This window comes from Panicum virgatum, chromosome 5K (assembly GCF_016808335.1).
Source record: "Panicum virgatum strain AP13 chromosome 5K, P.virgatum_v5, whole genome shotgun sequence".
Lineage (NCBI taxonomy): Eukaryota > Viridiplantae > Streptophyta > Magnoliopsida > Poales > Poaceae > Panicum > Panicum virgatum.
In genome coordinates, this window is record NC_053140.1 from 18,857,954 (window position 1) to 18,871,846 (window position 13,893).

Genomic DNA, 13,893 nt, shown 5'->3' on the forward strand with positions numbered 1-13,893 from the left:
TAAACCAATGGATAGCACTCTTTTTTTTCTTTTGCGAAATGCAGACGCTTGTTTGCTCATCCATTTGAATACACACATAATTCTATCTTTATGAGCACCTCCGAGAAACACTCATGATGTCTCGTACTGATCACTGTAGTTGTTGAGGTATGTTGGTGGAAAGTGAAGAACTTTTAGTTTTTGTACTAATAAAAAATATCTAGGTAAAAAAACTCAATCATGCTATGCTTTTCACATAATTTGAACAAAATAGTACACCTTTTGATGATAAACTCTACTAGTTATAATAGAAAACGGGACTAAGGAAAAAATTTGACGGAAAGAACATCAATATCAAGCAACAAAAAGCTAAATAGATGTCAATTTTTTGCTACTCATATTCCTGGACATTAGAAAGTATACCACACAGTAAAAAGCAACTACATAATCCAAAATTGACATATAGGAGTCCTTTTCTCATCCATAGGCGGAAGCAGCTGCAGCCACTGGATATTGATGATGGAGATCGATTATGTCGCCGAATAACCTTAATGATGATCTTTTTTTTTTCTTGAGAACAATGTACAAAATAGAGGACTATAGCGGCGCTATAGTTTTCGACCACTGCAGTTATAACACCGTTGTACTAAATAACGGGTTATAGCGACTGAAAAGAACTCTCCACTAATTTTCATACCCTACCATCGCCCTAAGTAAAAAAGGAAAGATCTCGAATCCGGTACTTATGAGAGTCTGGGAAGTCCCTCGTAAATAGATGATTTAAGTATCTGACAGCCCGCTATTTTATACACTGCTTGAGAAAAAAAAACACCTCTGCGGAGCATAAAATTTTATACATGCATGTGAAGCTAAGCTACGGAGAGATATAACGTTTAAAATGAAGTTCATACGCTGAAAGTCTAAAATTAGACGATACACAATTACTAATTGTACTACAAGAATGCATCAAAACACGACTCCCATGACGGTAATTGCACCCACTCCCTAAAATCCAGAGAGGAGCAATGACCTAATCCAAAATTCCCTATTTAGCCAATGGACATGAAAAAAAAAAGCTTTAAATACATGCACTTTAAAACCAGGGTGGGTCCCACCAAACGACCTGTCCCGACCTTTATAAAAGCCCCGCCTCACCCCGCTCCCCCCTTCCATTACGCTTTCTTCCGCTGCCTCTCTCCACCAAACCCAGAAGAAACCAGCCTTTGCAGTTTCGCGGATCGGCCCTCGCCGACCACTTATTTGTCAAAAGTTGCCGCTTGCCTGTATTGTCCCTTTCCGCGTAGCCCCCTGAAAGTTTCCCCGCCTCGCACACGGGCCCTTCGCCGGAGCTTGCCATATGAATGGTCAAACCCCGATGGGGCTCGCCGCCGCCGCAGCCGCAGCAGTGAGGCCCTGCCGCCGCCGCCTCCTCTCGTCCGCCTCCGTGGCGGCGTCAAAGACGGGGGCGGGCACCGCGACGCCGCTCTTCCCCAGATTGCCCCACCCGCCGTATGGGCGGCGCCTCCCCTTCCTCGTCTCCGCGGCGTCACAGACCGGCCCGGACGCCCCGCCAACCCACACCACGGGCCCCGTCCCCTCCGACCCCCGCGCCGCCGTTTCCGGCAACCTCCCCTTCTTCGACCGCGTCCTCTTCCCGGACTCGTTCCCGATCGAGACCCCGCCCGCCAAGGAGGACGAGGACGCGGCGGCGGCATCGGCGCCGGCGCAGGCCGATGAGGCCGTGGCGCCGGCGCCGCCCGTGAGGGAGGAGACGGAGGCTGAGAGGGAGGCCTGGAGGCTGCTGCGGAGGGCGGTCGTCTGCTACTGCGGCGAGCCAGTGGGGACGGTGGCGGCGGAGGACCCCGAGTCCACGGAGACGCTCAACTACGATCAGGTCTTCATCAGGGATTTCGTGCCCTCCGCGCTCGCCTTCCTCATGCGCGGCGAGACCGAGATCGTCCGCAACTTCCTTCTCCACACCCTCCAGCTTCAGGTGAGCATCTCTCGGCCGATTCCGATCCTGCTTACTTCCTCGTCTGGTCAAATTTGAAATTCCAAAAGAATTTAGTGCTATTTGAGTGCTAGTAGTGTCAATGGCGTGCACGCCAGTTTTTTCTCCAAGTTGCGGGAAGTATACACCGAATTTTACATCTGTTAGGATATATTTGAGGATTTTTTTTTACTATCATTTAGGGTCGTGTATTTATCTGTACGAGCGAAAATTACCATTATGTTATTGAAGGCCTACCAGCACGTGGTTATTTAGGTCTGAGATTGAATTCTACACAGATTTCTTTTCTGTGGGGAAGTAGAGGATTTCTATTTTGCCATGTAATTATGTCGCTTTCGTATCGAAGCAGACAGGGTCTTATGTTGGAGCACTGGTGAGCTTTCACTCTTCAAACTAATAATATGAGATTTTACCACAAGATCTGGCGCTGCTTTACATGCCAATAATTTGGAAAAGCAGAGAACCTGAATTGAAAAAGATAAAATTAGATAGGAGGTGCAGTTAAGATTTGATGGTAAAAGTCCAATGAATAATTACTAACTTTTTAACGTCCTGTAGCAATTCTACTGACTAGCAATATGTTAATTCTGTAACCAGTATGTGTAAATTTCGCTTGAGCTGGCTGCGGCTGCAGCGGCAGCCAACATTTGCTACAGTGTCGGCCATTGTTTGGCTGCTGCAGATGTAGTATTAAGACCAAAGATTTCTCTTGAAACATTTTCGCTGAAGATTCTGCAAGTTGATTCATATGTATAGTATTAATACCAGATTTCTATTGATCTATATCAACATGTAGTCACTTGCAATTACCATTAAACTGAATAAAAAAGAATTTATATGATTTTTTTAGCTAGCTTCAATAATTGCCCCCTTTTTTATGATTAGAGCTGGGAGAAAACTGTTGACTGTTACAGCCCTGGGCAAGGATTGATGCCAGCCAGCTTCAAGATTAGGACCGTACCACTTGATGAGAACAATGAAGGATTTGAGGAAGTCTTGGACCCTGATTTTGGTGAGGCAGCTATCGGCCGGGTAGCTCCTGTGGATTCTGGTATATATCTTGTGCCAACATAAGCTGCATATAATACTTTGCTTTGAAGTTTTTGTTATCATGCATCTTCATTCTGCTATTTTAACCCCATTTCTGTTGGCAGGACTGTGGTGGATTATTTTGCTGAGAGCTTACTGCAAGATTACAGGGGACTATGATTTGCTAGAAAGAGTTGATGTGCAGACAGGAATTCAACTGATACTGAGTTTGTGTTTGTCTGATGGGTTCGACATGTTCCCAACTTTACTAGTTACAGATGGATCATGCATGATAGACAGGAGGATGGGAATACATGGACATCCTCTTGAAATCCAAGTAAGTAGATTTAATTGCTTATGACTTAATTTATTAGACCCTAGATGCGGCCATGTAGGAATAAATTCTTTTCTTCTATGCAGGAATAGTCTAATTTGACAAAGAAAAATACTAAGCTATTCTTCTTTTTCAAACCTAGATCTATTTGACATTTCAGCTAAGCATATGTACTTATGGAATCTTTTTTGTTACTCAGGCTTTGTTCTACTCTGCTTTACGATGCTCACGAGAAATGCTTGTTGTGAATGATGGGTCAAAAAACCTCATCCGTGCTGTTAACAACAGGCTCAGTGCATTGTCCTTTCACATAAGAGAATATTACTGGGTTGACATGAAGAAGATAAATGAGATATACAGATACAAGACAGAAGAATACTCCCATGACGCAACTAACAAATTCAACATTTACCCGGAGCAAATACCTTCCTGGCTTGTTGACTGGATTCCTGAGAAAGGAGGTTACCTTATTGGGAATCTGCAGCCAGCTCACATGGATTTTAGGTTCTTCTCTCTTGGCAACCTTTGGGCCATAGCTTCTTCTCTAACTACTCCAAGACAAGCTGAGGGAATTCTTAGCCTTATTGAAGAAAAGTGGGATGATCTTGTAGCAAATATGCCCCTCAAGATATGCTATCCTGCAATGGAAGATGATGAGTGGCGCATTATTACTGGCAGTGATCCAAAAAACACGTAAGCACCCTTTCTCCTTGAATGAATCTTTGCCCTTCAGTGTCTTTTGGTTGGAGATATATCCCTTTTGTGGGTATATTTCTTTTTTATGATTAAACATCTCTTTCGTAAACATGACATCAACTGTTGACATCTAGCTATTTTGTGCATGTGCAGCCCATGGTCATATCATAATGGTGGATCTTGGCCAACCCTGTTGTGGCAGGTACATAGATACCAATACAATGTTCTCAAATTTCTTGCTCCTCATGCTTGTAGATCATTGCTAACTGATCCTTGTTTCTGTTTACAGTTCACATTGGCGTGCATAAAAATGGGGAGACCAGAATTGGCCCGGAGGGCTGTTGCTCTGGCTGAGGAGAGGCTCTCAGACGACAAGTGGCCGGAATACTACGACACCCGGTCTGGGAGGTTCATCGGGAAACAGTCACGATCTTATCAGACATGGACAATTGCTGGTTTTCTGACCTCAAAGATGTTGCTTGAGAACCCAGAGCTGGCTTCTATTCTGACCTGCGATGAGGACCTTGAGCTGCTCGAAGGCTGTGCTTGCTGCCTGTCCAAGAAGAGGGCTAGGTGCTCACGCCGTGCGGCCAAGTCACATGCTGGGTAAAACTGCAAAGCACATGCTGTTCGTTCTACAGGGATGCACCATGTATACTACCCGTTCTAGGATTAACCCCGAGATGGAGAGACTCTTCACATGTACATTAGTATAGGTTTATGTTAGATACCCATCCATTCATTTCCTCAGTGGCTGCTCATTCTTTTTTTCTGAGCTGCCATTGATGGGAAATACCCTGGCTGACACCGGTGGTCGAAAGAAGAGAGCAAAACATATCCAGAGTTTGTGCTCTCATGTACACAGAAAAAGGAAATTTGTTCCTGTTATTCGATCCGCAAGCTGCTCCCTTTTGTTGGGAGTGCTGTCGAAGCCCTAACCATTGTATTTCTTGTCAGTACTAAAAATAGTGTGCTGTATCGCTTGGAAACTACAGTGACATTGTGTTCCACTTGTTTCGTGAACTATAAGAGTGCTATGGATACACCTTTATTCTATTGGATTATGCCTGGAATTGGCATAGGTTGTATGTATATTTGTTTGTTGTAATATGAGTTTGTTGTATGGTTTTGGAATCGAACCACATCATTTTGGCATACCTTTAACACAAGCTTGCCGATTCAATCCTGCACATGACTTGGTGCCTATGTTTTCACTAATCATAACATGAGATGAAACTGAGTTGCAACATAAAGCGCATAATATTTGTCAAGAAAGGCAGGAGAGAATGAACAGCCGTGGTCTGCAAATATTACTATACATCAGCAAAGCTAAAAACAAAGTTTATAGCCGTGATACAAATCAACTGTTTACATAAAACTCTAGATAAAGTGCACAACTGGTAACTTAAAATAGTTAGAACTAGTGAAGTTCAATCCCTGCATACTTGAAGCCAAAAATCCACACTTGTGTTGCTTACCCTGCATCCAATGAATTAGTACACAGGTCATGGTTCAGGATGAAATTAGCTCAGAGATGTGGAATATGGAGTAAGAGTACATATGTGCAGACCAGATAATATGGTGTACTAATGAGGATTTCAAGATAAACTGTAGCTGGGGCTTTGTGTGTTTCCATACCTGCACTGACCGGATCGCCAGCATTTGCGCCATTGTCCTGATCAAACATGCATGGCATCAACATCAAAAACGTGGAAATGAAATCACCCTTGGTAGTGCTATGATCAAAATTTAAGGAGGAATCATGATGTAGATGCTCGATGAGCCTAACACGTGAGTCGGCTTGCCAAGCAGGCCCAGGGTGACCACACGCCCGTTATGAAGATGCTAGCACTGTTAAACTCAGAAACATTAAACAAGAGAACGGTTCCATTAGCTGCTTAATTAATCTATCAGGTAGCTCTATCGATTCCATTGCAAAGTTGCGGAGAGAGAAAACAGAGGCAAGGGTGGAAACAGGGGCGAAACCATCCAAAAATTGAGCAGACCTGTTCCTGTATATTTGACTTTGTAGATTCTTAAGAGTTAAGAGATAGAGCAGAACTCGAATGGGCCATCAAGGGTAAGTTGTGCTCTCACCAAACATTCGACCATACATTAATATACCTTTTTTTAGATAAAGATACATTAATATACCTGGTAATTTATCAGGTCACTTTGGGCTAGACAATACCTGTCTATTTTTCTTCGGCTCGAACCCGACCCAGCCACCGGGCTGGATTATTTTGGCCGAATTTTGACATAAATTTTCTGGGCTGGATTTTTTTTTCAAATTTCGGATAAAAATTCTGCCTATATCCATTACATTTTTATAGTGAGCTGTAAATTTCTGCAGGAGCCTACCCAACTTATTGGTCAGGTCAGTTTGGGTTTTTCCGGACGGGTTGGGTCGGATTCATCAAGTAATGACCCGTGATTAGAGGTAGGTGTGCGCGGGTGGGGTTACAAGTGAGCAATGTGATGCTTATCTTTTCTTCTGATTTTCTAAATTTCCAAATCACTTAAAATAAAATTTTGTTAATCATAACAACAGCACGACGCTAGTATCTGAACATTTTCAGCTGATGTACGGTCTAACAAGAAACTTCATAGATGTTGCCGTTAGATGTAATGTGAGTAAACTATAACCCAACCCAGGCAATCAAAGCATTGCAACATATAGTGGCGTTGAGCTCTTGGAGATGACCAACAACTAAATACACTACTGCTATGAGAACAATAGAAAACACAACAAAAAAGTTGCTTATATGTATGTTTAAACCGGTAGCAACAAACTAGATCTAGAATTTGTAATAAGCAAAGAAAAGCAGATCAATCGGCTCAAAGCACACACACTTGTCTACTTTAAATATAACAGAGAGCCAAATTTGCAAAAAGTTCGAATAGCGTACATATATTTTCTTAAAAATGCATCGTGCTACACCAAAAAAATGATATATAACTACAACATCTCACAACACAAAAACGATATAGATGCAACATCAAAAAGTGATGTTAGAAACATGAAAAAATATCATTAAAAAATTGCAACAACACACACACACACAGGGAGAGAGAGAGAGAGAGAGAGAGAGAGAGAGAGAGAGAGAGAGAGAGAGAGAGAGAGAGAGAGAGAGAGAGAGAGGTATTTACAATGCAACTTTATGCTTATATCAATGGCAAAATACACAAATCATGCATAACAAAAACTAGGAGCGTTTTTTCCCCTGTGATTTGAAGGACCTTGCAATAATTTAGGAGTACATGCGACACGGTATATGTAGAGGACATATACTTTTGTGAGAGTTGTATTTACAAGCTAGTTTGCAACTCGACTGATGTCAGTGGGTTTATTTGTAATAACTTCTCAAAATTTCCATCTTCTGAAATAATATAAATTAATATGAATTATCATATAATACCATAAATATGCCTACATAAGTAGCATCTATACAAGCCTGAACCCCATCACACAAATTAATAAACGGCACTTGCAGTGCATCTCACTGTACGAGAAGATTTTTTGCACAACGCCTGAATTATCATAGCAGCAAAATTTTGTTGCATCTCTAGAGTCTAGACCAGATGGTGAGTCCTGATCCTTGTACGTCGCCCACTGATCGAGCTCTCATGCTGTACGTTCAGTTGTGTTCGTCATCAGCGGCATCGTCGCCGGAGGCGTGGAAGAGGTCAAGGCGGTTGTGGCTGAGCCGGTGCGCGTACATGGCCTTCTTGTACTCCGCCCAGGTGAAGGGCCTGTACCGCCGAGGCGTGCCGGCGGCGACCGTCTCCGGGAGCGCTGCGACCCGCGCGTGCAGCGGCGGCGCGGCGAAGTAGATGGTGGACAGCCGCGGCTTGCTGGTGCTGGCAATCACCCTGTGCCGGATGCTCACCAGCCGCCCGTTCGTCAGAGCCTGCGCGCCACCAAAATTAAAGAATGGCACCAAGAGAACAGAAGGTTCAGGCGTTCAGCTAAACAGGAATTTGTAAGAAGGATATCATCAGCAAGAACTGTGGAGAAATGCGCTACGCCTAGGACTGACCTGAAGGAGATCGCCGACGTTGATGAAGAACGCGGCGGGGTCAGCCGGCACCTGGACCCACTCGCCGCGGCCGTCGGGCAGGAGCACCTGCAGGCCGTCGACGTCGTTGGCGCGGAGCACGCTGAGGATCTGCGGGTCGGTGTGCTCGCCGAACCCGATGGTGGTGCCATTCACGCCGCCGTTGCTGTTGCCGGACTTGGCATCCTCTGCCGTGCAGCTCCGGTCACCGGGGCCCCGCAGGGCGGCGGCGGAAGTGGGGTAGTGGTTGATCCGGAGGAGGGAGTCGCTGTCGGCGGCCGAGATGAGCCGGCTCAAGGACGTCGGGTCCCTGAGGCCCAGGCCCTCGCCGAGCAGGTCCAGGACCCGGCACGCGAGCCGCCGCACCGCGTCCACGTACTCGTTCACTGCTACACTGCAGAGACCGAGAGTCCGAGACTGGAATTAAATCACCACAAACGTCTGGCGAATTCATGATAAATTCAGAAGAAAAGATTGCAGAGGTTTCACTCCAAAGCAGTACGTACCTGTCTGTGACGATGCAAAAAGACACTAAAAGAAAAGAAAAGAAACAATAATGTAGGTAACCGATCGGAGGGTTCAGGAGCAGTACAGAGCAATTCGAGTTCTTACAAATTTTGACAGAGAAGATTTACCCTGGCATTTTTGGGCAAGAGCGGAAGAGGACAAGGAGCCTTGCCTGGCCTCTTTTGGGGGGAAATGGGGTGCCAACTGTGCGACTGCTGCGCGGCAAAAGGCGGACTGGGAAAAGATTGATTGATGAGTGAAACCGCAGCGACTGAAAAAGGCTGCAAACCAACCAAAACAAGGAAGACAGAACATATCACCGAGGACACAAATCCCCCCCCCCCCCCCCATTTCGGTGGTTTTTAGGACAGGCAAATAGTTGTACTAATCCCTGAGAAGCTGAGGTAACAGCCGCAGCAATTGGGTTGATTTCAGTACTGTCAACAAATGCTTTTTTCAGGTGTGATGCTAAATTCAGGAGCATGCTTGCTCAACCATGCAACAACACTCCTGAGTCCTGAGTAAGCAGGGGCGAAGTCAGCCAATCAAGTCATCGGGCTCGGCTCTACTAGCACAACATGGTCAATATAGTAGTGAGCCGTATTTTACACTGAATTTTGCAAGTTTCATCGAGTCCGACGATCCTGACGGCTCAAGGAAGCTCCATCTCTGTGTGAGTAAGCCTAAGGTTGGTACTGACTAAGGGCCTCTTTGGCACGGCTCTGCCCAGAGAGGCTCCAGCTCCATGCTACAGTAATAGCTACTGTACCCACTGTAGCAATGGGAAAAAGGCCTCCGACTCCTTGCGACATTTGACCGAGCAGGGGGAGAAGCAGCCGGAGCTGCGTTTCCATGGCTCCTCCGGCTCCGTGCTACACGCTATAGGGCCGGAGCCGGAGCTAGAGGGAGCCAGGCCAAACGGGGCCTAAGTAAATGTCTGCTATTGAGTCCTATTGGACAGAATTTCCAACGGGGGAAGCGATTGACATGATCTGTCACGCTTTCTTCAGGACCCGTTGGGCCGCAGCTAAATAAGGCTGCACGGTGAAAGGCCCCATTGGTGGTACGGCCCCCTGGATCATTTCATCTTATCGTCATCTCTGTAGATGAGCAAGCAGCCCTTCCCACAAGCCAATGGCCACCCAAGCAAGACGCGGTTCGTACGGTTTGGCTCTTATTATGGTACGGTTTGGCTCTTATTATGGCATGGTGCGTGCTCGGAATTGAATGACACCTTTCCGCTTTGCTCTGCATCTATCGTCCTTCCCGATTCTGGTGGATCTGATGTATAATACAAGGATGGCAGGTGCACTCGTGGAGATTCCTATGTACCATTCTTTGGGTTTCTTACTATTATTCCTATGGGAATGTGCTATATCTTTGTGCCTTTTTCCATTTATGGGATTCTTCCCTCGGTCTAAGTCAGTCCAATGGAACATTTTTTTTTACACTCATGGACTTGTTTACTTATGAAACATTGTTTTCTCCTACCTACAAGAGAACATATGCATGATTCCCATGATCTGCTTATGGGTCTTTCGTTCTCTCCTTAACCTTCCTTGACCTCCCTTCTCCTCAATTGATGTTTTGGATAGTTTTTGAATTGTGGAACAGTAGTAACTTTTTATCTCATGTTCTGATGTGGGGAAACAATGCTCTACAATAAAAAAAATGTTCCACCGTTGGTGTGGGTGGTGGGGATTTATAATAATCTTCATATAATATTTCTTATTTCTTATTACCGACTTGCTTCAACAAGAAAAAAAATCTTAGTGACCTAGGCTTAGCACTGTACATGTAATTATTTGCTTGTCTTTTTGTAAGGTAATCACTATATTGTGGATTTATTTGTGGTCTTAATGCTAATGCATATGCAATGCAAACAGGTGTCTTAGGATTTTATTTTGCGTACAAGGCTACAAAAACCATCATATCCGGGATTAAGGTATGCATTTTTTGTGAAAACTGTCCATTTGGAGGAATTGCGAAACAACCCCATCAAAATACATGTTTATAATAAGTTTAAAAAAAAATACTTGTACTTCTCATATATTTAGAGGATGTTGTGGTGTATATATAAAACTTCAAGGCAAAATTCCATGACAAAACTTTACTTTGTCAACGATACACAAAATTGAAAAAACACAAAATACACAGAGCAACGATAAGAGAGAAATTAAATGTAGTAAACTCACTGTTTTTTCTTTTTCTTTGTTCTTTGCCAATTTCACATCTCACAAATTAAGTTGAATATGGATTTGAAATTTATATATATGGTTGAACCTCACCACGCCTTTACTAGGGTGATATTTTGTTGGAGATTTTTTTTCTTCAAAAAACTAATAAATATGTTTTCCAAAAAGGGTTTGATCGAACAACCTACCTTCAATATGTGCATGCCATATGAAAAATTGGCCTTCTACATTGTCACCGCTTGAATAGGGACTCAGTTAAAATCGTTCCGTAATTAGTTTTTTTAGGTGTCTTTTTTTGATAGGTCATTCCGTAATTAGTGGTAGCAATATTCTTCTGTCAACTGTTTTGTTGGATAAGCTAGCTGAGCTCAGGAAACTCAATCAAATTCTACTGGTCACATTCATCAGAAGCACAATGTTGTTCCAGTGAGCCTACAATCACAAGCTTCTAAACCCCACACTTTCCTCTTGGCCGCCAAGTGGACGTCGCATCAGGTTTATCCACTTGCTAGAGATCAAATCACACGAAAACTCTGCTAATAATAACAGACGTGCATTATTACCATATATAGCACTGATCTGATCATATGAATTATGATACTTTGTACACAAATGGATTTTCTCAAAAAAAAAATTTATCAATATTATCTTATGCAAGAGATATTGTTGCAAATTTGCATCAATTGATGAAACAAGCAATAATACCATGCAACTATATATAGAGGTTAACAGGAGAAAGAAGAGATCGAGGAGCGACGCATAATGCATGCATAGTTTGCAAATAATCTACCGTACCTGAACCGCGACGGATCCTCGGCGTCGATGACCATGGCCTTGCGCGCCACCGCCGCGGGATCCGCGTGCAGGATCAGGTACTCCAGCTCGCCGACGTCGCCGTTGGCGCCGATGTTCCGGCAGCCGTACCCCAGCGGGTCCGGCGGGCCGGCCGCCTGCTTCGCCCGCGCGGGGCGCGCGAAGAACGCCGACGCCGCGGCGTCCAGCCGCGCGGCCGCGCGCGCCGGCACGCCGTGGTTGACGGCCTTGAAGAAGCCGCGCTCCGCGCACGCGCGCACCAGCCGGCGCGCCAGCTCGCCGCGCCCGGACGGCGCCGACATGTCCACCGCCGGGATAATGCCGAGCGGGAGCGACTCCGGCGCCATCTCCCGGCTCGCCGCCGACGGCACGACGACCATGGCGCGCGAGAGAGGGAGAGGGGGAGCGAGCTGCTGGAATGGCAGCGGCCGTGCGTGGCGCCGCGCGTATATATGGGCGCGTGCGTGGAGATTCCGCTTGGAATACTGACAGTTTGCTCTGGTTTTGACCTGGTGTCTTGGCTCGAGTTTTGTATTGGTCACGGATGATCGAACGAAGCAGGCAGGCTGGGTGGTGGTGATCCCTCCCTTTCTCCGGATTGCAGGCCGTGATCTAATTTTTAGTCCCTGTGTCGATGCACAAGGTGGCCGGCTGGGTAAATGAGTGCAGATCTTCTGCGGCGGTCATGTTGAAGTCTTAGATACATAGAACTTTTTAGGCAAAATAGCCATTTTTATCCCACAACTTTTTATTGTAAGGGTCAAATTCATCCCTAAACATTCAAATTGATCAATATAGTCCCTCAACTTTTAATTTGAGGTTATACCCGTCCTTATGCTAATATTATACTCCATAATAATATGAAATATTTTCAATAAGTCCTTTTTACCTTTGCTTATTCTTCCCCTCCTTAATTTTCCCTCTTCCATACGCCCGCAATACAATGCGATGCATGGATAAATAAAATTATATGTTCCAAATTTAGCATTTGTGATGTTCATCTCCTAAATGCATTGATGCTAATGCCACCTAGATATTTTTTTTAGTAATAATAAACTCTTGAGGAATTTAGAAGGGGAAGGAAGCAAGGTAAAGAGGAATTTTTGCATAAATATCATGTTATTGTGAAGTATAATATAGCATAAGATGAGTTTGATCTAAAAACAAAAGTTGAAGGATCATATTGGCCTATCTGAAAGTTGAGGGATGAACTTGACCCTCAGCTCAAAGTTGAGGGACCAAAACATCTATTTTACCAACTTCTTATTAAGTTTTATTCGTTGTTGTTATTTATATGTTGTGCCTCTGTTTTGTGTTTGTTTGTCTTATGTGTTCATAAACACACCTTTCTTCTTCTTTGTAAAAATAAACGCAATACGTTCTTGAAAGTTAGATAGGCGAGCTTCTAATTATTTGAAATGTCACTAATTAGCTAGCTTCCAAAATAGTTAGTTAATGCTGCTTCTTGCGTTCTAAATTATAAAAGATCATTTTGGTTTTTCCATAGCTTTTGCAATGCACCAAGATATATACTCTCTGTTTTTTTTAAATGTCGTATAACCTTCCGTCACACAGACCAATGCAAGGGGTGTTTAATCACCGTGTAATCCTCTCTTCGGCTCATTGTTTTCTCCCTTGCATGCAGCTCGCATGCATCAAGGTGTTTGCATGCACAGCCTAATTGAAAGCCGATTGAATTCTCTGCCGGATCGAGGATGGACAAGCATACAACATGCATTTCTGATTTTTTTTTTCAAAACGAAATACGACATCTAAAAACAAAATACGACATCTAATTGAAAGCCGATTGAATTCTTTGCGGGATCGAGGACTTGGATCGACAAGCATACAACATTTTTTCAAAACAAAATACGACATCCAAAAACAAACGGATGGAGTACTATGTTCAGATATATAGTCAAAATTTAGATATACAAAGTAAACTCCAGATTTACCAAAATGATTTACAAATTTGAACGAAGAGAATACAAGCTATATAATAAGCTAGAGTGTCACATTGACGACTTACCGTGGCGATTGTACTTTATACGTATTGATCACGCGCGAGGTTTGCTTGCAATGTCCAACACACAACATCACAGGGTCGAATGTCACAGAGGATCAGATGCTCCGGTGGGTGAAGAAGCTTTCCGTTCAAAGTACAGCTCGCTGCATTGCCGTCCTGAATTAGTTTAGTCGTCTTTGTTTAATCAGCCGGAGCTAGCCTAGCTTACATAGCACACTGACAGCAGGCAGGTTCGTCGTCCATGT

The 13,893-nt window shown here is 44.2% G+C and overlaps 2 protein-coding genes across 2 annotated transcripts; one reads left to right on the top strand and one right to left on the bottom strand.

Moving 5' to 3' along the window:
- Positions 1-1,150: 1,150 nt before the first annotated feature.
- LOC120706818 (neutral/alkaline invertase 1, mitochondrial-like) lies at positions 1,151-5,172 on the top strand. Its single transcript, XM_039991547.1, has 6 exons — positions 1,151-1,972; positions 2,876-3,041; positions 3,145-3,356; positions 3,553-4,046; positions 4,203-4,251; positions 4,339-5,172. Exons 1-6 carry the CDS (start codon positions 1,337-1,339, stop codon positions 4,657-4,659), a joined length of 1,878 nt encoding a protein of 625 aa, XP_039847481.1. The 5' UTR covers positions 1,151-1,336; the 3' UTR covers positions 4,660-5,172.
- A 2,285-nt stretch (positions 5,173-7,457) lies between these two features.
- On the bottom strand, positions 7,458-12,002 carry LOC120709764 (gibberellin 2-beta-dioxygenase 2-like). The gene is made up of 3 exons (XM_039995419.1): positions 11,605-12,002; positions 8,090-8,501; positions 7,458-7,960 (listed from the first exon to the last, which is right to left on the bottom strand). Exons 1-3 carry the CDS (start codon positions 12,000-12,002, stop codon positions 7,688-7,690), a joined length of 1,083 nt encoding a protein of 360 aa, XP_039851353.1. The 3' UTR covers positions 7,458-7,687.
- Between the last annotated feature and the right edge of the window lie 1,891 nt (positions 12,003-13,893).

Bases quoted from the DNA above. Each gene is read 5' to 3' on its own strand.
- LOC120706818 (XM_039991547.1), top strand. From the start codon at position 1,337: ATGAATGGTCAAACCCCGATGGGGCTCGCCGCCGCCGCAGCCGCAGCA. The intron at 3,042-3,144 runs GTATATATCTTG...TTCTGTTGGCAG, and splicing joins GGTAGCTCCTGTGGATTCTG to GACTGTGGTGGATTATTTTG. The intron at 4,252-4,338 runs GTACATAGATAC...TTCTGTTTACAG, and splicing joins GGCCAACCCTGTTGTGGCAG to TTCACATTGGCGTGCATAAA.
- LOC120709764 (XM_039995419.1), bottom strand. From the start codon at position 12,002: ATGGTCGTCGTGCCGTCGGCGGCGAGCCGGGAGATGGCGCCGGAGTCG. The intron at 8,502-11,604 runs GTACGGTAGATT...CGGTCTCTGCAG, and splicing joins GAGGATCCGTCGCGGTTCAG to TGTAGCAGTGAACGAGTACG. The intron at 7,961-8,089 runs GTCAGTCCTAGG...GGTGGCGCGCAG, and splicing joins ACGTCGGCGATCTCCTTCAG to GCTCTGACGAACGGGCGGCT.